Raw genomic sequence first — 25,421 nt, 5'->3', positions numbered from 1 at the left:
TGTGATGACCAAGTTGCGGGAGAGACATCCGGTCAAGCTAGGGGGCAAGGTATAAATTTAAGATATCTCAAACAATATTATGAGAGTATAATATTGATCGAAGAATCTACCAAGTACGGAAAAATAATTAAAGCTCGGTGTTATTTTATGATTTTATTTGATAATTTTTTATTTCCAGAAAGTACTGGTAATACGGTAAATATTATGTATTTACCGTTGTTACGAAACATAAATAAGGTAATCACATATAGTTAGGGTTCAACTGTTTTGGCCCATCTATATAGTGTGATGTGTAAAAATGCCAAAAAAAATACTTGTACTTTTTATTCTTGTGCGTATTTGCTACAAGCACGGGATTGGTCAAGAATGTTATCACTCGCCCCGGTAAACGAGAAGCCATTCATATTCCTATTTACAATAAAGTAAGTTTAAAACTTTATCATATAATTAATTATACTTTATATTATAATTAACTGTAAATAATATTTTTTCAATTGTTTTTTATGTAGGTGGTCAGTTAGATGGATGAACTACAATAGGTGTCTGAAACACGCTATAGTAGTCTATCGCAATCTATTGGATCACATTGGACCAGACGATGTAATACTCCTACACAACTCTATTTTAATTTAAAAATACTTATCAAATTATTTATCATCTAATCATGTCGTATTGTTGTATAGTTTATCTGGAGGCCATATATAGGTCTTGATAATCAGGTTAACCATGATGATAATGCAGTTTGGACAGCAGAGACACCAATTATCTGATTCACTATTATGGAGATGCACCAGAGTGACTGGGTAAAACTGCAATTCGGCATGCAACAACAAATTCCAGAACCTCCGTCGTGTTTGGGAGATTGACGTCAAAAAAGAGTTGATACCCAATGGGATTATTCCGACTAGAGAGACTTCGCCAAAGAGATATGTTGCCATTGGAGGAATCGACGACAACACATCTTAAACGAACCAGTCATACAGGGTGCTAGACCAACTCAACAATATATGGCATGGTTTAGGTCGGTTACAGCGCAATAATTTGTGTTTGAGCCAAGGTATTTGATTGATCCCCGCCAACTATCTTCGTCATCATACGCCCAACATCAAGTCCCCATCCAACACCAATGTCAAACCACCCAAACCCAACAACCAACCTCACACCATCACCTTATCACATACATCCAACAACCAAACACCCAACCTCGCAACCCATTCATGCCATATGAAGTCAAGCTTCTATATGATGAATGTTTTTGATGAAGACAAAACTCCAAGCAACAAGAAGGCAAAGATTTCATTCTATGATAAAGCATCTTGATTCAATAAGTTAAGCTTTTCACTTCAAGAAGGTATAATGAGAATACTTACCTTCACTAAAGTCTTAGATGCTCAAGTATTCATATGGTTGTTGCATAACTTTTCATAGTGCATGGAAAATGTCTTAGAATCATATTTTTCATTTTCAAACTGGGTAAATCGATTTACCTATAAGGGAAATCGATTTACCACTGAAGCTTTCATATTTTTTAAATGCAAAGAATAAATTTTTCACTTAGGTAAATCGATTTACCACTTAGGGAAATCGATTTACCACTAGAGCATTACCTTTCCAGAAGCGAAATTTTAAGTTTTTTAACTAGGTAAATCGATTTACCTCTTAGGGAAATTGATTTACCACTGAAAGATTTTGAAAAATTTTAAACGTTGCAATAGGGTAATCAATTTACCCATTATGTAAATCTATTTACCACTGCGCGTTTCTGAAAAATCAATGGTTGTTCATACACCTCTTCATGCACCATTTCATGGAATCTTTTCATTTCATCTTTGACAATTGTTCATGATTCTTTCAGAACATTACCATGTTTCATTTGAGGTGTTATGTGCATATAAATACATGATGAAATTCTAGTTATCAGACTTTCGATGTCACACGGGTTGTTATGACATCTAATTCTGCACAGACAAGAATTATGCAGAACTTAAAAGTAAGTGCAGTAAATAAAACAAGTAATTGTTTACCCAGTTCAGTCCAACATGACCTACGTCTGGGGGCTACCAATCCAGGGAGGAAATCCACTATTAGTAGTATTAATTCAAAGCTAAACTCCCCCGTTTACAACTCTTCACTTAATCCCTACCTAATGCAATTTCAATCTTACACTAAGATCAGAGTTCCTACTCACTCCCCCTCAATCACCTCAGTGATTACTACCTTTAATCAATATTAAAGACAATTATGAAGTCACACTTCAAACAACTCTTGATTGTGCTTAACAACTTTAATCAAGATACACAACACTCACGCTTAAAAGCTTAGAGTGACACAACACTTACAACTCAATGAACACCCTATACCAATGCAATCATCTACGTGATAATAGCTTGGCTTACAAGATATGTCTAATACAAGACTCACAAAATACAGCAGTGAAGTATGATGGACACACTAAATATTCACACCTCAAAATCCCCAGTTCTAAATGAAGGATTGCCATCCTTTTATATTGCAGCACTTGGGCCTTGAACTTGTATCTTCCTGAAATTAAGGTCACGCAAGTTCCCCTAAATTCCATATCTAGGTTACTAACAAATAGGCTATTTGTTAGGTTCATTAATTGTAGCTTGGTTGTTGGTTTCCTGGATTTTCTCTCAGCTGTTGAATCCCTGAAGAATAGCCTGAGAAAAATGCTGAAACAGAAAAACTAAACAACCTACAATATAGCATACGCTGTCAGGAATGAATGTCACAACATTCAGTTTGACCTTCAAGTCACTAACCATATGCTAAGTCTGTTTTTCCTGAAAACAGACTGTACAATTTGCTGTACTGTACAGAATCAATCTGTCCATGCTTCAGTATCAGCGTACATTAATAAATGTCAAAACATCCAATTTTGACATTCACACATAGAGACTTACATCAGGTTTGTTATCCTCTTGATAAGCAGACTAACAATAAATACTGAGTTATAGTAGAACATCACCTGTTCTATTCCTCAGTATCTGCTGACAGGGATGAATGTCATAACATCCAGTTTGACATTCAATAGATCCTGTATTAGCTAATCCTGCAGTACACTACTCAGAATGTCATGACATCAGCCAAGACATCAGAGTACAGCTAGATATTCTAACCTACAATGCAGTCACACAAACACCTCCATATCTTGTCATGACATCAGTCAAGACATTAGAATCCAACTAGTGTTTTACCATACAATGCAGCCAATTAAACACCTACAAACTCCCCCTTTGGCAAATTTTTGGCTAAAACACTTTGATCTCACAACAGAGTCCATAGCAGCGGAAATCACACATCTAGCAGGAAATTGACCTAGCTAATACACTCAGAGTGGCAGCACACTCACACATATGGAAGTTAAATAAAAACTTCACATAGCAGCACACATACAGAAGTTAAATAAAAACTTCTAATTGCAGCACACACATACATACTCACACTCATAGAAGTGGAGCTTCAGCTGCATAGTAGGGGAGGGAATCTTGAATCTGTCATGAATATCTGTTTTAACAAAACAATCTGTTGTCCTGGGGTATCACCTGTTACTCCCCCTTTTTGTCAAAAATGTTGCCAAAGCAACACTTTAAAATACAGATCCACATAACATAAACAGAATTACATATAAATGACAGAATTACAGACTTGGTTTTACTTCACAGTTTCAACCAAGTCAACACCCACTTGATCTTGCTTCACAGCTTTGATCAAGTAGTCACACATTCTTGCTTTACAGTAGGTACCACCATATCAGATGCCATGACTTTGTGTCTGACATCCAGAACCACTCCTGCATGAACATTGTCCTTGAACTCCTGCAGGAGCATAGGCTGCCTCAAGGTAGGATATCTCCTTAACCTCTTGTTGTCATACTTGTTGCAGGTGACATAGTTATGATTTGTTGACCAATCAGAGCACACTTCCAATTGTTTAATAGGCAGAGATATTAAACAATACATCCCAAACATCATTGGTTGCTATAAGTTCTCAGAGAGACATATTCCCAGTTTGCCCCTTAAGTTTTCAAACTGAGTAGCATCCAGAGCCTTTGTAAATATGTCAGCCAGTTGGAGTTCAGTGGCTACATGTTCCAAGGTAATCACTTTGTCTTCCACCAGATCTCTGATGAAGTGATGTCTAATGTCAATATGTTTGGTCCTGCTGTGTTGGATGGGATTCTTGGAAATATTGATGGCACTGAGATTATCACAGAACAATGTCATGACATTTTGAGAGACATTGTACTCAGTGAGCATCTGTTTCATCCAAACCAGTTGGGAACAGCTGCTTCCAGCTGCTATGTATTCAGCCTCTGCAGTGGACAGAGATACACAATTCTGCTTCTTGCTGAACCATGATATGAGACTGTTTCCCAAGAAGAAACATCCGCCTGATGTGCTTTTTCTGTCATCAGCACTCCCAGCCCAGTCAGCATCACAGTACCCAGATAGGACAAGCTCAGAACCATGTGAATACAACATCCCATAATCACAAGTCCCATTGATGTACTTGAGAATCCTCTTGACTTGATTCAAGTGGCTCACTTTGGGCTCTGCTTGGTATCTAGCACACACTCCAACTGCATAGGAAATGTCAGGTCTACTTGCAGTTAGGTATAGAAGACTACCTATCATGCTTCTATACAAACATTGATCGACACTGGGCCCTCCATCATCCTTGGTTAACTTTAGATGAGTAGGTGCAGGAGTTCTCTTGTGCCTAGCATTATCCATACCAAACTTCTTAACTATGTTTTTGGCATACTTGCTTTGGGAGAGAAACATAGAATCCTCCATTTGGTTGACTTACATTCCAAGAAAATAAGTCAGTTCCCCAACCAGACTCATTTCAAACTCAGATTGCATCTGGTGAACAAAATGTTTTACCATTTGCTCTGACATTCCACCAAACACTATATCATCCACATAGATTTGAGCAATCATGATTTTGCCATCTTCATCCTTCACAAACAAGGTCTTATCTATCCCACCTTTTCTGTATCCATTTGAGGTCAGAAATTCAGTCAACCTTTCATACCAAGCTCTAGGTGCTTGCTTCAACCCATACAAGGCTTTCCTCAACTTGCACACATGTTTAGGTTGGTTAGGATCATAGAACCCTTTCGGTTGTTCCATATAGACTTCTTCATTTAAGTAGCCGTTTAAGAATGCACTCTTCACATCCATTTGGAACAATTTGAATTTCAGAATGCATGCTACACCTAACAACAATCTGATTGACTCAAGCCTAGCAACGGGTGCAAACGTCTCATCAAAATCAACCCCTTCAACTTGAATATATCCTTGAGCTACTAGTCTTGCTTTATTCCTAGTGATTACTCCTTTCTCATCAGACTTGTTTTTGTAGATCCACTTGGTACCAATGATGTTAGTCCCTTCAGGTCGAGGAACTAGCTCCCATACTTCATTCCTTTTAAACTGCTCCAGTTCATCTTGCATGGCATTGATCCAATATTCATCAGTCAGGGCTTCTTTCACATTTTTTGGTTCAACCTTGGATACAAAGCAGGAATTTGAGCTAATTTCCCTTGATCGGGTAGTCACACCACTATTGGGATCTCCTATGATAAGATCCTTAGGGTGGTCTTTCTGAATTCTGATAGATGGCATTTTGGTGGGTGCATCTACCTCACATTCAGTAGGAGTCTCCTGTACTTCTTCAGACTTGACTGGTATGTCTGTTGTAGTATCAAGGAATGTTCCAACATCCTCTATGACATCGATTCCTTCCTCTTTATCATCCACAGTAACATTTATGGATTCCATCAAGACATTGGTCCTGTAGTTGAACACTCTGTAAGCTCTGCTGTTAGTTGAGTATCCTAGGAATATACCCTCATCACTTTTGGGATCCATTTTCCTTCTCTGTTCACGATCTGTGAGAATGTAGCATTTACTTCCAAAGATATGAAAGTACTTCACAGTGGGTTTTCTTCCTTTCCATATTTCATACAGAGTGGATGAGGTTCCTTTTCTCAAGGTGACTCTATTGTGAACATAGCAAGCGGTATTCATAGCTTCAGCCCAAAAGTGCATAGGGAGCTTCTTTGCATGAATCATAGCTCTGACAGATTCTTGAATAGTTCTATTTTTCCTTTCAACTATCCCATTCTGCTGAGGAGTTATAGGAGATGAGAACTCATGACTTATTCCTTCAGACGAGCAAAATTCATCAAACTTGGAATTTTTGAACTCCGTACCATGATCACTCCTAATTCGGACAACACAACTGTCCTTTTCCCTTTGAAGTCTGATGCACAGGTCTTTGAAGACATCAAATGTATCTGACTTCTCTCTGATGAAGCTTATCCACGTGTATCTGGAATGGTCATCAACCACCACATATGCATATCTCTTTCCACCCAGACTTTCAACCTGCATAGGTCCCATTAAGTCCATGTGCAACAGTTCCAGAACTCTGGAAGTTGTAGGATGTCCCAGCTTCGGATGTGACATCTTGGTTTGCTTGCCCACCTGGCATTCTCCACAGACTCTTCCTTCATCAATAAGCAGCTTTGGGATTCCTCTAACTGCTTCCTTGGATATGATCTTTTTCATTCCCCTTAAGTGTAGATGACCACGGCGTCTATGCCACAGCTTCACCTCTTGTTCTTCCTTGGCAGAGGAGCACATTGTGGAGAAGTTTGAGAGCTTAGGTTCCCACAGATAACAGTTATCTTTGGATCTGGATCCTCTCATAACTTCTTGATTATCTCCGTTTGTCACAACACATAGCTCCTTAGTGAACTGAACATAGTATCCTTGATCACACAGCTGGCTTATGCTGATGAGGTTGGCCGTCAGTCCTTTTACTAACAGTACATTATTCAGTTCTGGGACTCCAGAGCAGTCCAGCTTACCCACACCTTTTATTTTTCCTTTAGCACCATCACCAAAGATCACATAACTGGTAGTGTGAGGTTGTATATCCACCAATATATTCTCCATACCAGTCATATGTCTTGAACAGCCACTGTCAAAGTACCAGTCTTCTCTGGTAGATGCCCTTAGAGCTGTGTGAGCTAACCTAGCATACCATTGTCACTTCTTGATGGGGACATAGTGCCTATATGTCTTATGCTTAGGCCTGACATGAGGGGCTTGGTTAGGGTAACCATGAAGCCTGTAGCAGAAGGCTTTTATATGCCCAAGCCTACCACAGTGGTGACATCTCCATTTCTGGAATTTCCTCTTCTGATGATTATTCATCCTGGTTCCCTGATGTTGAGACATTGGATGTGACCTCCGCTTGAATTTCTGAACTTTAGCCTTTGGGCGTTTGAGTTCAGCTGAGGATTTTTTCACAAAGCCTAAACCAGATATGGTTCCATACTTCTGTCCCACCTTTAGGATCTCTTCCAAGGTGTCAGTTCCTTTATTCAACATTCTGATGGATTTAGTCATTTGATCCAGCTTGGAGGTCAGCAGGGTTATCTCACCATTTAGACCCTCTATGACTGTCAGATGCTTCTGTCTCTCATCTTCCAGCTCCTTGATGAGCTTCTTCTGCTTTTCTCCTTGTACACGCACTTCTGCACTGGTGACACATAGCTTCTTATAAGCTGCAGTAAGTTCATCAAAGGTCAGTTCATCTGCACTTGAGTCATCATCAGTGGCACAAACACTCGTTAGTGCAGTGACATGTTTAGCAGATTCTCCTTCAGATTCACTTTCAGAATCTCCCTCAGACCATGTGATAGCTAGCCCCTTCTTTTGCATCTTGAGGTAAGTAGGGAATTCAACTCTAATGTGTCCATAACCTTCACAACCATAACACTAGATTCCCTTGCCTTGGTTGAACTTTTCTTCAGAAGTTGATCTTTTCCTGATGTCAGACGAGATGTTCTTGACATTAGGTCTACCTCTTTGATCAATCTTCTTCACGAACTTGTTGAACTGTCTCCCAAGCATGGCTATGGCTTCTGATATGCTTTCATCACCTCCAGTATATCCTGCTTCTGACTCCTCTTCAGTATTAGATACAAAAGCTACGCTTTTGTTCTTCTTTTCAGCATTCTCACACAAGCCCATTTCAAAGGTTTGGAGAGAACCAATGAGCTCATCCACCTTCATATTGCAGATGTCTTGAGCCTCCTCTATGGCTGTGACCTTCATAGCAAATCTCTTAGGCAAAGACCTGAGAATCTTTCTTACAAGTTTCTCTTCAGCCATTTTCTCACCTAGTCCACTAGAGGTGTTTGCAATTTCAAGAATATTCATGTGAAAGTCATGAATAGTCTCATCCTCTTTCATCCTCAGATTTTCAAACTTGGTGGTCAGCATCTGAAGTTTGGACATCTTCACCTTGGAGGTACCTTCATGAGTTATCTTGAGGGTATCCCAAACTTCCTTAGCTAGCTCACAGTGGTGCACCAGCCTGAAGATGTTCTTACTGATTCCATTGAACAATGCATTCAAGGCCTTAGAATTTCCAAGGGCTAATGCCTCTTGCTCCTTGTCCCACTCTTCTTCAGGAATTTGCACACTGACTCCATCTTCACCTGTCTTCGTTGGATGTTCCCATCCTTTGTTGACAGCTCTCCAGACTTTGCTATCTAGAGACCTTAAGAAGGCTATCATACGAGGCTTCTAGTCATCATAGTTAGAGCCATCCAACATGGGTGGTCTATTTGAGTGTCCTATATCCTTGTCCATGGTACTAGAAAGTAACTTCCCTAGATCTCACCCAGAAATTAACAGGCAGGGTGCCTGCTCTGATACCAATTGAAATTCTAGTTATCAGACTTTCGATGCCACACGGGTTGTTATGACATCCAATTCTGCACAGACAAGAATTATGCAGAACTTAAAAGTAAGTGCAGTAAATAACACAAGTAATTGTTTACCCAGTTCAGTCCAACATGACCTACGTCTGGGGGCTACCAAGCCAGGGAGGAAATCCACTATTAGTAGTATTAATTCAAAGCTAAACTCCCCCGTTTACAACTCTTCACTTAATCCCTACCCAATGCAATTTCAATCTTACACTAAGATCAGAGTTCCTACTCACTCCCCCTCAATCACCTCAGTGATTACTACCTTTAATCAATATTAAAGACAATTATGAAGTCACACTTCAAACAACTCTTGATTGTGCTTAACAGCTTTAATCAAGATACACAGCACTCACGCTTAAAAGCTTAGAGTGACACAACACTTACAACTCAATGAACACCCTATACCAATGCAATCATCTACGTGATAATAGCTTGGCTTACAAGATATGTCTAATACAAGACTCACAAAATACAGCAGTGAAGTATGATGGACACACTAAATCTTCACGCCTCAAAATCCCCAGTTCTGAATGAAGGATTGCCATCCTTTTATATTGCAGCACTTGGGCCTTGAACTTGTATCTTCCTGAAATTAAGGTCACGCGAGTTCCCCTAAATTCCATATCTAGGTTACTAACAAATAGGCTATTTGTTAGGTTCATTAATTGTAGCTTGGTTGTTGGTTTCCTGGATTTTCTCTCAACTGTTGAATCCCTGAAGAATAGCCTGAGAAAAATGCTGAAACAGAAAAACTAAACAACCTACAATATAGCATACGCTGTCAGGAATGAATGTCACAACATTCAGTTTGACCTTCAAGTCACTAACCATATGCTAAGTCTGTTTTTCCTGAAAACAGACTGTACAATTTGCTGTACTGTACAGAATCAATCTGTCCATGCTTCAGTATCAGCGTACATTAATAAATGTCAAAACATCCAATTTTGACATTCACACATAGAGACTTACATCAGGTCTGTTATCCTCTTGATAAGCAGACTGACAATAAATACTGAGTTATAGTAGAACATCACCTGTTCTATTCCTCAGTATCTGCTGATAGGGATGAATGTCATAACATCCAGTTTGACATTCAATAGATCCTGTATTAGTTAATCCTGCAGTACACTACTCAGAATGTCATGACATCAGCCAAGACATCAGAGTACAGCTAGATATTCTAACCTACAATGCAGTCACACAAACACCTCCACATCATGTCATGACATCAGTCAAGACATTAGAATCCAGCTAGTGTTTTACCATACAATGCAGCCAATTAAACACCTACACATGATCTTTCAAATTCAAATTTCACCTCTTCCAATCATTCTCTTTAATTTTCAGAATTCACACTTATTGTTATAAACCTTCACTCAAGATATTTTCTGCATATTTTCATATCATTTAAAACAGAAAATTCTTGAGCAATCTAATATCTTTGTGTTGTGAATTATTTTCATTGGAAAAGAAGATCAAGCAAATTGATATATCACTTTGCGTGATCATTATACTACAAACTTTACATTCAATCCATTGTTGTTATCCATATCTTATTTTTAGAATTGTTGAAAATTAAGATTGTGTGTTTTGTAAACACCTTTCTATCTAGGATTATTGGAAGCAAGAGAGTTGAGTTTGAGAGGATTGTTCTCATATCAACTTGGTGAATCACAAGAGGTTGTTCTTGGTGATTGTGTCTGTCGTGTACAAGTCATAACAGATAGTGAAATCTCTTTCATGTTGAAAGGGGACTGGAGTACTCTCGATCTGTGAGGGGAACCAGGATATTTCTTCGTGTCCTTTATCTTTCTGCACTTTACCGTTCATCGCTTAACATAACCAGAAAAGAAAGAACAAAGTTTTTCATAAACCGGAAAAAGTGTTCAAAGATCCTAATTGACCCCCCCCCCCCCTCTTAGGCGCTACTTAACTAACAATTGGTATCATAGCAGGTTTTGGTAACTTGCTCCACAGATCCAAACAATGGCTTCCGCAAGCGCAAACCCGGTTTTTAAAGATGGAGGTAGTAGCAACAAACCACCTCTATTTTCTGGAGAATATTTTGATTTCTGGAAAATCCGCATGAAAGCACATTTAGAAGCACAAGGAGATGGTATCTGGGAAACCGTTGAAAATGGTCCGCATAATCCAAAAAGTGTGATCAATGGTGTTGGCACCCCAAAGATCAAAAGTTCGTATGATGAAGACGATAAGAGGAAAATACTTAATGAGAAGAAGGCCATCAACATTCTTCAAAGTGCATTAAGTATGAACGATTTCTTCCACATATCTCAATGCAAATCTACGAAAGAAATATGGGATACCTTGGTGGAGACTCACGAAGGAACCACTGAAGTCAAAAGATCCAGATTAAATACATTGAGTCAAGAATACGAAATGTTCAGAATGCAGCCCGGAGAATCCATCTTTGTTTTACAGAAAAAATTTGTTCACTTAACGAATCACTTAATCGCTCTTGGAAAGACCTTCACAAATGATGATCTCAACCTTAAAGTGCTTAGATCCTTGACTAGAGAATGTCAACCAAAAGTAACAGCCATATCGGAGAAGAAAAGTCTTTCCACTATGACGTCCGCATCATTATTTGGAAAACTCCAAGAACATGAACTTGAACTTGGAAGACTCGAAAAGCATGAAAATCAAGAGAAGAAATCCAAAGGAATTACTTTAAAAGTAGATTCAAAGGAAGATAAAAATGATGGCGTATCGGAGGAAGATGAAAATTTCATGCTCCTTGTTAAAAGGATTGGTAAGTTTTTTAGTAAAAATGACAAACCCTTTAATGCAAAAAGAAATAAACATTTCAGGAAAATGGAGGCTTCCACATCTACGCAAGAAGTCACATGTTATGAATGTGGAAAGCAAGGTCACATAAAGTCGGATTGTCCGAAACTCTCAAAGAAAGATGGATTTAAAGGCAAGAAGTATTTCAAGAATAAAAAGGCATATGTTGCATGAGAAGATAGATAAGTTCTTTATCCGAATCAGAAAGCGACGAATGTACAAATCTAGCATTAATGGCCTCGCACCATTCCGACGATGAAGAAGATGAGGTTAGTAATGAGTTTTCTCTTTTCGATAGTGATGCACAAGGTGATATAAATGAACTTCTTGAAGAATGCAAAATTTTGTATAAAACTATATCTTCTTAAAAGAAAACAATTTTATCTTTAGAAGAAAAAATCGTGACAATTGAAAAAGATGTCAACGATGAAAAACAAAAGATGATTAGTGAAAAACAGAATTTTGTATGTAAAAATTGTGAATCACTTTCTTTCCAAATTGTCCAATTAAAAAGAGTTCTTGAAAGGTATGAAAAAGGATAAATTGGGTTAGAAGGTGTCCTTAGCCAACAAAGATATTCCAATGACAAAAGTGGACTAAAATCACTTATATGAACTAAAAGATATTTCAATAATTTATTTTTTATTTTCAATTTTTTAAAATTTAAAATCACTTATATGAACTAAAAAATTTATCAACCTTTTATCACATTTATTTTTCTTTTAAATTTAAAATTTTACAAATATCAATATAATTATAAAATAAAAATGAATATTTTAAAGCCTAAATATAGTAACAAAATATATTTAATAATTAGTATTTATAGTAACAAAATATATAATGTAAAAAAGTTTAATCCAAAATCCACCACCTCTTTTCTCATATATTTAATCCTTATAAATAACACATTGTTTGAGTCTATACCCAAAACCCTGAGATCCAAAACCCTAAAATCTTTTTGTTATTCATAACAATGAGGAAGAGACACTACTCATCGTCATCATCGGATTCATCATCAGATTCATCATCTTCTTCCTCGGAAGAGGAAACTTATACTAAGCGTTCCGTGAAGATCAACAATAACAAGAAACGTAAACCTCAAGAAAGTGGGAACCCTAATGGTAAAACCATCGCTATTGAGCAACAACCACCAATAATAATTCGTTGTGAAAATGTGGATATGCATGCTGCAACACCCGCAGACGTGAAGGTTTATTCTGACTCATACGTGTATGAGATCGATATGCCGGGATTGAAATTTGGTAGTGAGATAAATGTTAATGTTGAAGATGACGATTACCTTGTGATCAGCGGCGAGAGGAAGAGGGAAGAAGGTGTCGAGTATTCGATGATGGAGCGAAAGGTTGGCAAGTTCATGCGCAAATTTGTTCTTCCAAAGAATGCTAATACAGATGCTGTTTCTGCTATCAGTCAAGATGGAGTTCTTAGTGTTACCGTTCAGAAATTGCCTCCTCCTCCTCAGCCTAAGAAGCTTAGAAGAACTATTGAGGTTACCATTGCTTGAAACATTTTTTTCTTTTTTAGGATCATTTTAATATGTTTTTATTATTGATTGATGCACTATAAAGTAATGATTTTGATCTGTTATGTTACCAAATCAGTTAAGTTTTTTTTGTTTGTTTCTTGATTATGATTTATTTGAAAATCTATTTCTGTTACTATATTTGAAAATCATTATTTTTACAAAATAAGTAAAAATCAAGGAATGATATTCCCTTGATTTGTCTTAATTACAAGCTCTTCGGTGGGGGTGCCGATTATCTCGCAAGCCCTTTTCAATCCAACACATTGATATCGGCCTATGGGATCCTGAATTCCAACAAAAAGCTTCAATCATTAACAAAACTCAAAATCGGCATATAACAATATATCATGTGTCTTAGACATTCATAGTCAAATTTAATGTAGTACTAGTTAAAAATCCGTGCGGATGCAGGACAATAGGTAATGTATGTATATCTGATAATTTAATAATGCGTAATTCTCTTAAAATAGAAGCAAACTCACTCACCCGAGTGACAATTCCCAACTTCTCAAGTTTATGAACCGCGTCATCTATGTCAAAATTGCAAGTTTCATTGAATTCTTCTTTGATAAGTTCTTCACACCCTTGATCAAGTTCCTTAATTCACATATAGCTTATATTATAATCAACAGCCATAGAATACAACTCACTCTTGATTGTTTCTTCAAATCAGAATTAAAAGATTGATTTATTTATATACCTGTCTTGTAGCTCTTCCCTGTTCCATCAGAATAAAGAATGAAATCACTACCTCTTTCACCTGCATATTAAGAAATTCAAATAAGCACTTATTTTAACATGTTTGGCTTGTGCAAAAGATGTTTCTCCAATAATCAAATCACGAATTACTTACTTCTTGTTGAATGACGTCGTCGCATAAATGGAGAAGTGTTCCTCTTCCACTGTCTAGTTGTTTTTCATACATCGACTGCGTAATCATATCTTGATACGCAGCCAAATTTTGTTGGAACCTATAGTAAGTTCAATATAATGACTAGTTGTTTTGTTGGTTGAATAGATTCATCAAAAACATGTCGAATGCGGCTATTAATAATGCTTACGTGAAATATGTTTTAACACAATAACCTCCAACGGTAGAAAGAACAGCCCCGATAACCATCAAATCGGTCGTAACTGCTTGAAGTGAACTAACAACAGCTACCTATTAAGGAGAAGTTAAGCGTGTTTAATGAGTAGATTAGTTAGTTAAACACTTTGGTTAATAAAACCTGTTAGTGTCTTGAGAAAGAAGACTAACCAATCCAACCATAGCAGATCCAAGAAACTTCACCCAATCCATAGGAGTTAGTCCCGGATTTTTCTTTTCTGGCTGTCAAGTAACAACTAATTATCGTCATTCGATAATTTATAGTTCTAAACTGCAGTTTGTGTTTGCGATTGCGGCCGCAACTGCAGTTACAAGTTGCGACTGCATAAGCATCATTTGTATGCATTTTGCGAAGTTTGCAAAGTTGGCAATGTAAATGCGAACACTAACATTAAAATGTTTTTGAAATGATTTACAATTGAGATAACTCACTAGAACTATTTCCATATCAGCCATTGGGATGTTTCTGAAATGCTTCACGAAAATTCCTCTGTCTGGTTTCGAATTGGAACTTGCTCGCCTAAAAAACCAATAATGTCCGACTAATAAACTGTTATGGTATGTATAATGCGATGATCGGAGAAACTAGGATTCGAGATTTTAAAGGATAACCGATTTTTCAAAAAGAGCATTTTTTGTAGTATTTATATACCTGTAAACCACAATGATCCTATCAAATGTAGGTTCTTGGATTAATGTCTTGCTTAGCAAACTACCAGAACTGAAAATTACATCTCGTTAGTGACAAGCTAGGCAACACGGACACCAAAAACACGACGTGGACATTGAGACAGACACACATTTTTTCAGAGATGTCGGTGCTACAGACGTGACAAGTTTTTATTTTCTTATAAAATAAAGCGTAGAATCAATTGAAATGAACTAAAGTAAGACCTCAATGGCATATTTTCAAGGCGTATTCGTTCATATACATCGTCTTGATAAGCTTCTTTTGACGACGAGTTTATTTCTTCGTTCTTCTTCGGATCTAGTTTCTTGCCATGTCTTTTTGATCTTTTTGCTAACAGTTTTTCCAATCTGCAAAGACATATATTATTTAGTTTCTCTAAATTTTCGATTACGAGTTTCTTAATTAGATTACCTGAGTGTTCGCAGTAGAAATGCCCATAAACGCGCAATGAGCATGTCCACTTTCTCCATTATAAAGTAATCCATCGTTTGATCAATTCCAACCCCGCGCCGAAAGATTATATACTAAAAAGAATTAAATTGTTAATATGTAGTTTGAAGAAGTTGACAATCTTCTAGCAGCATCATACTTTGATTCTGTTATTGATTATTTGAGATGAAGTGTTCTTGATGTTAATAATGATGATAATAAGTATATAGTTTTGAAATACTGACATTGACACATCGACATTAATAATAATTTGGAAAAAAATGAATAAATTAAATGTAATCACAAATGTCATATCGGTTTCGGACAGAAGACACTGACATTCACACACTTTTTTCCAGAGGTTTTGAAGGATTATTACCTTATCATAAAAATCTGGAAGATTATTATTGGGATGTGATTCAAAATACTTATGCAAAAGTTTATTGTCAAGCTACATTCAACAACAAAAAGAAACGGATTAGCAACGGCTAAAACACATTAAGGAATTAATCATGAAATTAACTTATTACAAAGCATAAAAAGAGTTGTAAACCTTAGATTCATTAACAGTGATTGGAAGATTTAGAAGATACTGTCCAGAAAGTGCAACATTAATTTCATCATCAGTTGCAATCTTGAAGTTGCTCTTTTTCATTACCTGAGTAAAGAATCAAACAATCTTATATTATATGAATTAAAAACTTTTTTTTTTTAAAATCGGACATCCGCAAAGACTAATTTCTCGGATACAAAGATGAACACAACAAATCCCTTAAAAGAATTTAACATTGTTGCGTGTGTCCATGAGATCAATTATCATTTCATTTCATGATGTATTATATTATGCTATATAAATGATTGAAGCATCCAAAATACCTCAAAAAAATGGGTCAAGAAATTTTGTTCAAGTACATCAATTTCTTGAGAAGTTAAGCCTTGTTGTTCCAACTTTTGGGCACCACCGACAGGATCAAAGAGTGAATATAGTTGCTGTAGACACAAAAATGCAATAACTAATTAATTATCCTTAGATTATGAAATTAGGAGTGATAAATGGAAATATCCGCTCCATTTAAATCTTTTCCGTTAATATCCCCAAAAACTAAGGTGGACCGAGCATATCGGTATTACATCTATCAAGGTTAAAAATTGTACAAATTGTATTAATTTCCATGTCTGCAAAAGTTCTTAAAAAAAATAGAATCGAGCGGAACGTATATATTAAAGGATATGGGTTTAACATTTTGCTGCGTCATAAAAAAAAAGCAGATAAAAGAGATACATCAGATTCATTTTGTCACCATTATTCCAAACACCAAACACGTTGTTCTAGTTGTATATGATATTTGAAAATGATCAAGAAAATAAACAATACCATCATATCCTCAAATTGTAGAAGATACCAAGCTCTAATTGTATACTCAATTCTTTTGCATAGCTTCAAAAACTCGGCTCGATCAGAACTATGCTCTATATCAACATCACAATGTTAGTGTCATTGTATCTTGTATATATGTTCCTCATATTTTGAGAAAGAGTGAATAAAATTCTATTTAGAATCAACACGACACATTATTGATGACACATTTAGTGTTTGTATCTGACACCGATACAATACAATGTAATCTCAGATAAAAAAAAATGATAGAGAGACGTACTAATAAGATTAGCCAATGAGATGAAGAGCCTAGGTTTCAAAATTGGAATGACAGATTCACGTTCAATTCGAATTACTTCTTTCTTTTTTCCTCCTTCTAAACTTGATGAATCTGTCATTTTTCTTTCAACTTGAACCAAAAATGGAAAGATGATGAATTAATGGGTGATTAAGGGATATAAATGGTACATGTAGAAAGAAAAGGATCTGTGAAACTTGAATGAAATAAAGTATTGTTGTTGTTCAAACAAAAACATGATGGAATTAGATTCTTGCTTTGCGGAAAATGCAAAAAAAAATGTTCCTAACTGTTTAAACTGCCACTAGCGTATTGGTCGGTTACAACATACAAAATAAAATATGATTTGATTTATTCAAACTATAGTTTTAATTAAAGTTTAATAATAATAATAATAATAATAGACTTAATTCATCTTTTAATACTTTAATTTAATTTATTTTTATTTAATTCTTTATTTTAAAAATGTTACACATCGGTCCCTTAAAACATCTTTGTTAGCCTTATAAATATCTTTTGTTAAATTCTATTGAAAAAACGTTAGCAAAGCCTACGTGACAAATTGGAAACACTGACATGGCATAGTGTTTTATTTTTTAAAATTATTAATAAATATATTTTGATTTAAAGTATGTGATATCCGTTTCAAGGATAGAAACATCATTTCTGAACTCTTCACCTACCAATAAAAGCAGATTTTTTAATCTAAATTATTCAGCTTCGAACCCTAGGTATTTGTTCTACTCTCTCATTGTCTGAAACCCTAGTTGCGAATGAGAAGATTTGGAGCGACAAAGACGACGAAGACGACGATAGTTGGAGCGACGAAGAAGACGATACTTATCTACTTTCACCGTTATTCATTTCGAGTCTAAGGTACGCTTATGCGTTTACTATATTAAAAAGCGAACCTTTAGTTTTCCCCTTCTTCAAAAACTCATTTTTGCATTATTTGGTGTGATTAGGTCATGAGTGATCGGTTTGAGTGTGTTATCCATCATGAGATGTGTTTGTTGAGTTTAGCAGATTAGGTTACAAGGGGTTATAGAAGTTTTGGCAAGTTGACCCTGATTTCGGGAGTTATTTTGAGGTTCTGGATGGTTTAAATGATTTAGGGTACCCAAAAGTGGAGAGATTGTGGTATTATGATGCAATGAATATTAATGAGTTAATTTTGTTGAAAGATGATGCAGGAATAAATAGAGAGAAATTGATAGCACTGATTAATGGGAATGTGCATTTATATGTCATGCATCCAGTTAATGGGGAAGAGCCAATATTGTCTCTAGAAAACAATGTAGGACCCAATAGTGTAGAAGAAGACAATTTGGAAGATGACACCTTGGATGATTTGAATAATGATGTAAAAGGAACTTTGGATGATTTTGGTATTTTTGAAGATTTGAATAATCTAGGTGACAAGTTTGATTGTAGCGGTAAATTCATGACCATCAAGCTATGGATAAGTTAGACGTCAAATAAACAAGAGTCGCCACCGCGCTTTTATTGTTTCCAATGGAAAAGGAAAAAGTACGAACAAAACCCAAAAGATAAGAAGTTTTCAAATTAAAACTAATAAAATGCCAGAGATTACAGGTAAGGGGGTTGGTTACACAGAGGGAAGGTGTTAACGCCCAAAGTGTCATAGGTACTCCTAGGGAGCCCTTTCTTGTGTGCATATATGTTTTTGTACAAATGATGTTTGCAAACAAATAGAATGGAGGGATGGGAAAAGAATTCATTAATTATATTTTTGTGTTTGACAAGACCTTCGGACTTGTGCCTACGTACCAACATAAAATGAGGGATCAAAATCTCGTAATTCGTGGTATCAATTTCAAAGTGGATGCATTGCTTTTAACAAAAAATTTAAGTTTGAAAGGGCACAAAGGCCTTAAAATGATTTGAATGAGTGTTAGTTCTTTTTGCCTTTTGAAAATTTTTAAGTCAAGTATAGTTAAGTTTTTTTACAAGTTTGCTTAAGAAAAGAGTTTGAAAAATGCAATGGCATAAGGCCAAAGTTTCTAGTTTGCAAAAAATGGTCTAAGTTTAGAAACAAACACAAGAAAAGAAGTTTTTAAAAGGAGGGAGAGATTTGAAATTAAATAAGTGGGGAGGAAATGAAGAGACTAACCCTAAGCACAAATTTAAAAGTTGAGAGTTGAAAATATTTGACCAATGGGCTGCAATCCAATAGACAAGAATGTCATATAGAAACCCACAATTCCCTTGGACTTTAGAATCAAGCAACAAACAATGCACAAAATATCAACTTGAAGAGCAAGGCATCAAATAAATATAGCCCCATCCAAGCTTAGCAACTCCAAGATCTTCTTCAAATTTGCCCATGTAGCAGATGAATTCCAAGATGGCATAAGTCACAGGTTCAAAATAAAGCCTCACAATGATCATGTTGCAGATGAACTCAAATGGATCTTCAATATTGCAGAGATGAAGTTTCAATTCTCAAGCACTTGGTTTCATGAAAGTTGGCATTGGCCAAGTCCTTTGCATGGGGGGTGTTGCCTAAATTCCAAGTCCAATTGTCTTAGATCAAACCAACAGTCCACACAAGATATTTTTTAGGGTTTTTGTTCTTATTATGTACATTAATGGTCAAAGACCACACAAACAAACACAATATATACAAACAAAATATATCACAAAATATGGTCCAAGTGGACAAAGTGAAAATGACATTAACATAAACAATTAGAATTGTATGAATAATGGCAAATGAATAAAGTTTAAAAAATAAAGTACATTAAAATAAAGATCTTGAAATTAAATGTTAGTTGTTAATAAGTTAGAAGTTAGTATTTCTTTTGCTTTTGCTCTTTTGTTTAAGTCATTATTTGGAGAACACTCAACCCACTTATCACAAGCATGGATCCTTGAACTAAGACATCTTCCAAAGGAAGGAAAAAAGGTCAAGTTTCCACACAATACCATGAAAGAGGGGAGACTTACAATATCGCTAACTAGAATTCTATACCTTTTGTGTCAAAATTTAACGCTATGTTAAGCAATCGTAATTGGACTTATGTAGAAGTCACAACTATTTGAGGTCGGGCAATAGAACTTTGGTGTTAATGCATGTTAGAGATATAGTATGATGAACTATGCTCATGAAACATACCACACACAAAAAGAATATGCAAAGTGGGGGACCTAATCTCATTCATACGTATGTTGATTTTACAATCAACTAGCCTTAGGATGTTGAGATACCATAGGTCCATGACATGAATGCATAAAGAAGGGGAATGAGATGAAGAGGGAGGGGAAATGGATCAAACTCAAATTGGGCAAATGAGGACTTTTACCAAGTTAAGATCATTCATTCATTTTGGGAGATGGAATGTACATTCCATCAATCCCCTAAATTCAATGATTTTAACTTAACAAAGTCAAATCAACCTTGACTAAGGCCCAACAACACAAGTCAAACCCACTAAGGCAATTAGAATGGCTCTACACAATTAATTTGGCATTTAATCAATTAAAATATTAAAAATAATGCATTAAATTAAATGTAGTTGGTCAATTTCCTAAAACCTCATCAAAACACCAAAGAAATGGTCATGAGATTTATCATAGGTCAAACAAGGTCAAAGGACCTTGGAGAAAAATTTTCAGAATTTTTGGAAACTTAAAAGTATTTTTAAACAATTAAAAGTATTCACAAAATCAATTAATTCATGAAAAATATTAATAATGATCCAAAAAATAATTTTAATTCAGAAAATGAAAGAGGATTTTATTTTAAAAAATTTGGTAAAACTCTCATATTATTTGGATCAATATTAAAATTAATATGAATTAATAAAAATCAAAGGAATAAAAAATAAAAACCAGATAATCAAAAAAACATGGACCACTTGATCTTCCTCATTAATTGAGGTGGCATATCAAGTGGTGGAGAACGCGCGTTCCATGATGCGCGCTAGTCAACTGTCCACACGCTTGGTAATCACAATGAGAGCTCTAGATTAAAACATTTTAAAACAAATCAATGGCTCTGAACATTTCCAACTCATCACCGGAGCCAAAGGCCGGTCATCTTCTCCGATGACCCTGGTCGGACTCGTTCAATCATCACCGTATCATAAATGAAAAAGAAGGACACGATCTTAAAGAAAAAATGGCGTAGATCACGAATATCACCTCAATTTAACCTAACTCCAAATATATATAGAGATACGTGGAGTTGAATTTTGAGGTGTGTCAATTGAGTTGCTTCGATTTGACCTCAAAGTAACTCAATCTTCTTGCCTATATTGGTAGAACTTCAAACAGCAAAAGATCCAAGAGAATTGATGAGAATTGAGAGAGAATCTAAGAGAAGAAAAATCTGGAAAAATACCTTCAATGCTGTGTAGAAATGGATCTCTCTTGCTTCAATTCGTGCTTGATCTTGCTTATGGAACTTGTGGAAGTGGTTTAATAGTAATGCAAAGCTTTGAATCCTGGAGTTTTTGAATCTCCAAACAGTGAGATTCAAACTCAAATTTCAATTGAAAATTTTTAGGTTTTCCTTTGAATGGTGAGGGTTTGGAGCTAGGGATTCAAAGTTGGCACGCAAGGTCCTTCAAACTGAAGAATTATACCTCTATTTATAGCAAAAGGGAAGTGTTATTTGCACACTTGAAATTACTTCCAAAATTGGCAATGCAATGTACATGCTTGCATGGGCGTGTGCAGGCTCATGAAGCCATGCAAAAAGGTCCACAATCAACTGAAATGAGGTATGCATGAAGCTTGGATTTCAAGGCAAAGTTATTTGAATATTTGAACCATGAATCTTGCCAACTGATACAACCCTGTTTAAGCCATGCGCAGACCCCTCAAACTTTGTCCAAAATGAATGAATTAGGACTCTTTGGAAAGCTTAGATCAAGAGGAACAACTCTTATGTTGAACACTTTTCCATTTGGAACTTGTATCATGGTGAATTTTGAGGTGGAAGTTTGGAAATTTCAACATGTCAAAATATTTTCTAAGTGTCAAGCCACATGTTCAATTAATCCACCTTGCTTAACTTTTTATGTGAGCTCCAAATGAGAAAAGTGTATTCACCAAAGTTGTAGCTCTTTCCAAATCCTTCAAAATGGTCAAAAATTTGACATCATTTGGATTTGGGATGAGTGAGGTATGCATTTTTGAAGTTGAGGAAAATCACTTGTTCAATGGTATTGGTCCAAAATGACCTATAATGTATCCTCATATCATATGCTCATAAAAAGTTGATTTAGATCTCACTCCAAACATCAAAGTTAAAGTATACATATGGAATTTTATTGTGCAACTTGGAAATCTTTCATCTCATAAAAAATGAGCAAGTTATGGCCTTGGGAAGTTGACTTTCAAATTAGGGTTTAGACAAAATGACCTATAAGGTTTTAACATAGAAAATGACTTTCCAAGAAAAATTAGCTCTAGACTTCAACATGAAAGTTATTTGGAATGTCATTTAGAGTAACGTTTATTTTGTAATAATTTCCATATGATGAAAATTGTAGGAGATATGGTCTAGGGGGACCCAGTTTTGATCAGATGAATTCATCTGGCCAACCACCATCAGCCAACTTGCTTACTTGCAATTATCTTGACTTTTTAGGCTCATGGTAGCTCATATATGTATAAGATGATGAATTTTGAAGTGCCCCTTGAGAAATTTGAGCAATTGGTGAAGAAGCTTGTTGAAGAAGTTACTCAAGATACCTAGATGAACTAGGGTTTCCAAGACAAATCAACTCCAAACTCTTGAAGAATGCTTGATCAAAATAACACGTAGAGATCATTGGGACTCATACATGATGCTTAGAGTCATTTTGGATCATTCCTTGGTTGTGCTCTTGGCAATGAGGGTCTTAAACCCTAGATGTGAACTTGATAGATCAATAGTGATCATGCCCTACCTACAAAAGAGTTAGGCAAATACAAAGACATATTTTTGGTATTTTGGTTAGTAAAATGATAAAATAAAAGTATGATACAATCACATGGTGCTTGGTGATCTCTCCCAAAACAAACCCAATGAAGAGGGGTAAGGAGGATGCAAAGGTATGATCCCAATGCTAATGCATATGATGAGATTGCATGAGGGATCTTAGGGTCAAAATTGGGGTCTTACATTGATGAAGGAGGGACCACTAGTGTAGAAGATAGAGATACAATTGACCTAGAATCTGCATGTGAGGATGTTAATTTGGATAGCACCATTGAAGGCATTGACAAAAAAGATTCATGCCAGGATGTTAATTTTGAGGGGGCCACTTTGTCTGGGGATGCAATAATGGATATTACATTGGAGGGGACCACTGATTATATGGTATGTGATCAAGAAGCTGATATATTGGATTATACACTTTATCTAGTACGTGTTCAAAAAGATATTGTAGCTGAGGAACTTATTTGTAACAAAGATGAAGATGAGGGACTGGAATGTAACCAAAAAGATGGTGGTGGTAGTGAAGATGACAATGTTTTGCATGTAAACTTTGAGGATTCTGATGAGTATGTTATAGGAGTTGGTGAAGAAATTGTTGTTGATAATGTTAATTTCTTATATTTTTTATTGGCAGTAAATTTGTTAAAACTAACTTAGCTGCAACATGTTGTCCAAGATGTCCTAACATGTTATTGTGACATCTTGTCTGAAACAGGCTTTACTCTTGTTAACGTTTGTGTTTAATAGATTCCAGAATATTCGAGGAATATTAAGCATTCCCTTGTGACGCTCGTGATTGAGGAATCAAAGATTCTAATTGTGGTTAACAGATTCTGTTTTCTAAATGTTAAGACATTTTAGGAAACTCTTGATTGATAACCTAATGTTGTGCATTTGGTTCATGTGGAGTACAAGACCCAAATCCAATTCATTTTATGGCTATATATAGAATGTCTCAAAACCTAATTGAGGACAGAGAAAAGAAGAGAGCTTATTGTATTAGGGTTTGAGTGTACGTGTTATTTTTTAGCCTCTCAAATATCATCCTGATATATGAGTAGGATTGTGTTAACTGACTGTAAGAATTATCAAGAACTCATAAGCTTTTAAGCATTGAGTGATTGTGTGTCTGTGAAGTGTGACTTATGAATTCTTGTAATTGTTTAAGTATCATTGTTGTGATTGATAAGGAGGTGAGAAGGGTCTCACACCTAGGAGAGTCTTAGGTAGAAGTTAAGCACGGGTAATGATTAGGGTGTTAACTGTAAATTGGAGATAGTTTGCAGAAGGCCTACAAACTAATACTTATTAGTGAATTTGCTACTTGGCTTTGTAGCCCCCAGATGTAGGTGTTGTTGTACACCGAACTGGGTTAACAATTTTGTATGTTCTGTTATTTTACGTTCCTCTATATATAAGTTGTCCAGTTATTGATCAGATATCAGTGTCTCGACATCTCATAGGACATCTGATATCTGCATAGCAGAATTTCAATTGGTATCAGAGCAGGCATCCTGCTTTGTTTTGGGGTGAGATTCAGGGAAGATACTTTTTGGTACAGTGGACAAGGAAGGAGAATTTGTGAACAGACCATCCATTCTTGATGGAACCAACTATGACTACTGGAAAACATGTATGGTGGCTTTTATCAAATCCATGGATAACAATGCTTGGAAATTTATGGTCAAGGGATGAGATCAACCAATGATTAGAGACAAAGATGGCAAGATTACTGATGAGCTGAATCTTGAGGAAGACCGGGATGATGAAGATGATAAATTAGCTCAGGGAAACTCAAAATTTTTGAATGCTCTATTCAATGGAGTTGACAAGAACATCTTCAAACTAATAAACAACTGCATTGTTGCTAAAGATGCTTGGGAGATCTTGAAGATTGCGCATGAAGGAACCTCAAAGGTAAAGATGTCAAGACTTCAACTTCTGACCACGAAGTTTGAGAACTTAAAAATGAAGGAGGATGTGAGCATTCATGACTTTCACATGAATATCATTGAGATAGCCAATGCCTCAAGTGCTTTATGGGAGAAGATGTTAGAAGCCAAGCAGGTCTGAAAATCCTCAGGTCTCTTCCAAAGAGATTTTACATGAAGGTTACTGCCATTGAAGAAGCTTAAGATATCAACAACATGAAAGTTGATGAACTGATGGGATCTCTTCAAACCTTTGAGTTAGGAATCAGTGAAAACTCAGAAAAGAAGAAAAGCATAACTTTTGTTTCTAATACTGAAGACCTCGAAGATGAATGTGACCTGGATACAAATGAAGGGATATCAAATGCTATTGTTTTACTTGGGAGACAATTCAACAAAGTGACGAAGAAGATGGACTGGAAGACAAGAGCTAATGTCAAGAACAAGTCATTCGACAT

At 36.0% G+C, this 25,421-nt stretch overlaps 2 protein-coding genes across 2 annotated transcripts; one reads left to right on the top strand and one right to left on the bottom strand.

Moving 5' to 3' along the window:
* Positions 1-12,531: 12,531 nt before the first annotated feature.
* LOC127126362 (17.3 kDa class II heat shock protein) lies at positions 12,532-13,380 on the top strand. The gene has a single exon (XM_051055284.1). The coding sequence runs from the start codon at positions 12,603-12,605 to the stop codon at positions 13,152-13,154; it is 552 nt and encodes a 183-aa protein (XP_050911241.1). The 5' UTR covers positions 12,532-12,602; the 3' UTR covers positions 13,155-13,380.
* Positions 13,257-17,277, bottom strand: LOC127126354 (uncharacterized). The gene is made up of 15 exons (XM_051055271.1): positions 17,062-17,277; positions 16,779-16,873; positions 16,280-16,393; positions 15,957-16,061; positions 15,783-15,854; positions 15,386-15,498; positions 15,178-15,321; positions 14,936-15,004; positions 14,716-14,803; positions 14,434-14,505; positions 14,237-14,337; positions 14,029-14,146; positions 13,876-13,935; positions 13,662-13,772; positions 13,257-13,459 (listed from the first exon to the last, which is right to left on the bottom strand). Exons 1-15 carry the CDS (start codon positions 17,177-17,179, stop codon positions 13,349-13,351), a joined length of 1,491 nt encoding a protein of 496 aa, XP_050911228.1. The 5' UTR covers positions 17,180-17,277; the 3' UTR covers positions 13,257-13,348.
* Between the last annotated feature and the right edge of the window lie 8,144 nt (positions 17,278-25,421).

The sequence above is a fragment of the Lathyrus oleraceus genome, chromosome 1 (assembly GCF_024323335.1).
Source record: "Lathyrus oleraceus cultivar Zhongwan6 chromosome 1, CAAS_Psat_ZW6_1.0, whole genome shotgun sequence".
NCBI lineage: Eukaryota > Viridiplantae > Streptophyta > Magnoliopsida > Fabales > Fabaceae > Lathyrus > Lathyrus oleraceus.
This window is presented reverse-complemented; position numbering and strand designations above follow the sequence as displayed.

Excerpts from the sequence above, each read along its gene's own strand:
- LOC127126362 (XM_051055284.1), top strand. The coding sequence starts at position 12,603 with ATGAGGAAGAGACACTACTCATCGTCATCATCGGATTCATCATCAGAT.
- LOC127126354 (XM_051055271.1), bottom strand. The coding sequence starts at position 17,179 with ATGACAGATTCATCAAGTTTAGAAGGAGGAAAAAAGAAAGAAGTAATT. Across the intron at positions 16,394-16,778 it reads TACAATTTGAGGATATGATG|CAACTATATTCACTCTTTGA; the intron begins GTATTGTTTATT and ends TTGTGTCTACAG. Across the intron at positions 14,506-14,715 it reads CTGATATGGAAATAGTTCTA|CCAGAAAAGAAAAATCCGGG; the intron begins GTGAGTTATCTC and ends GTTACTTGACAG.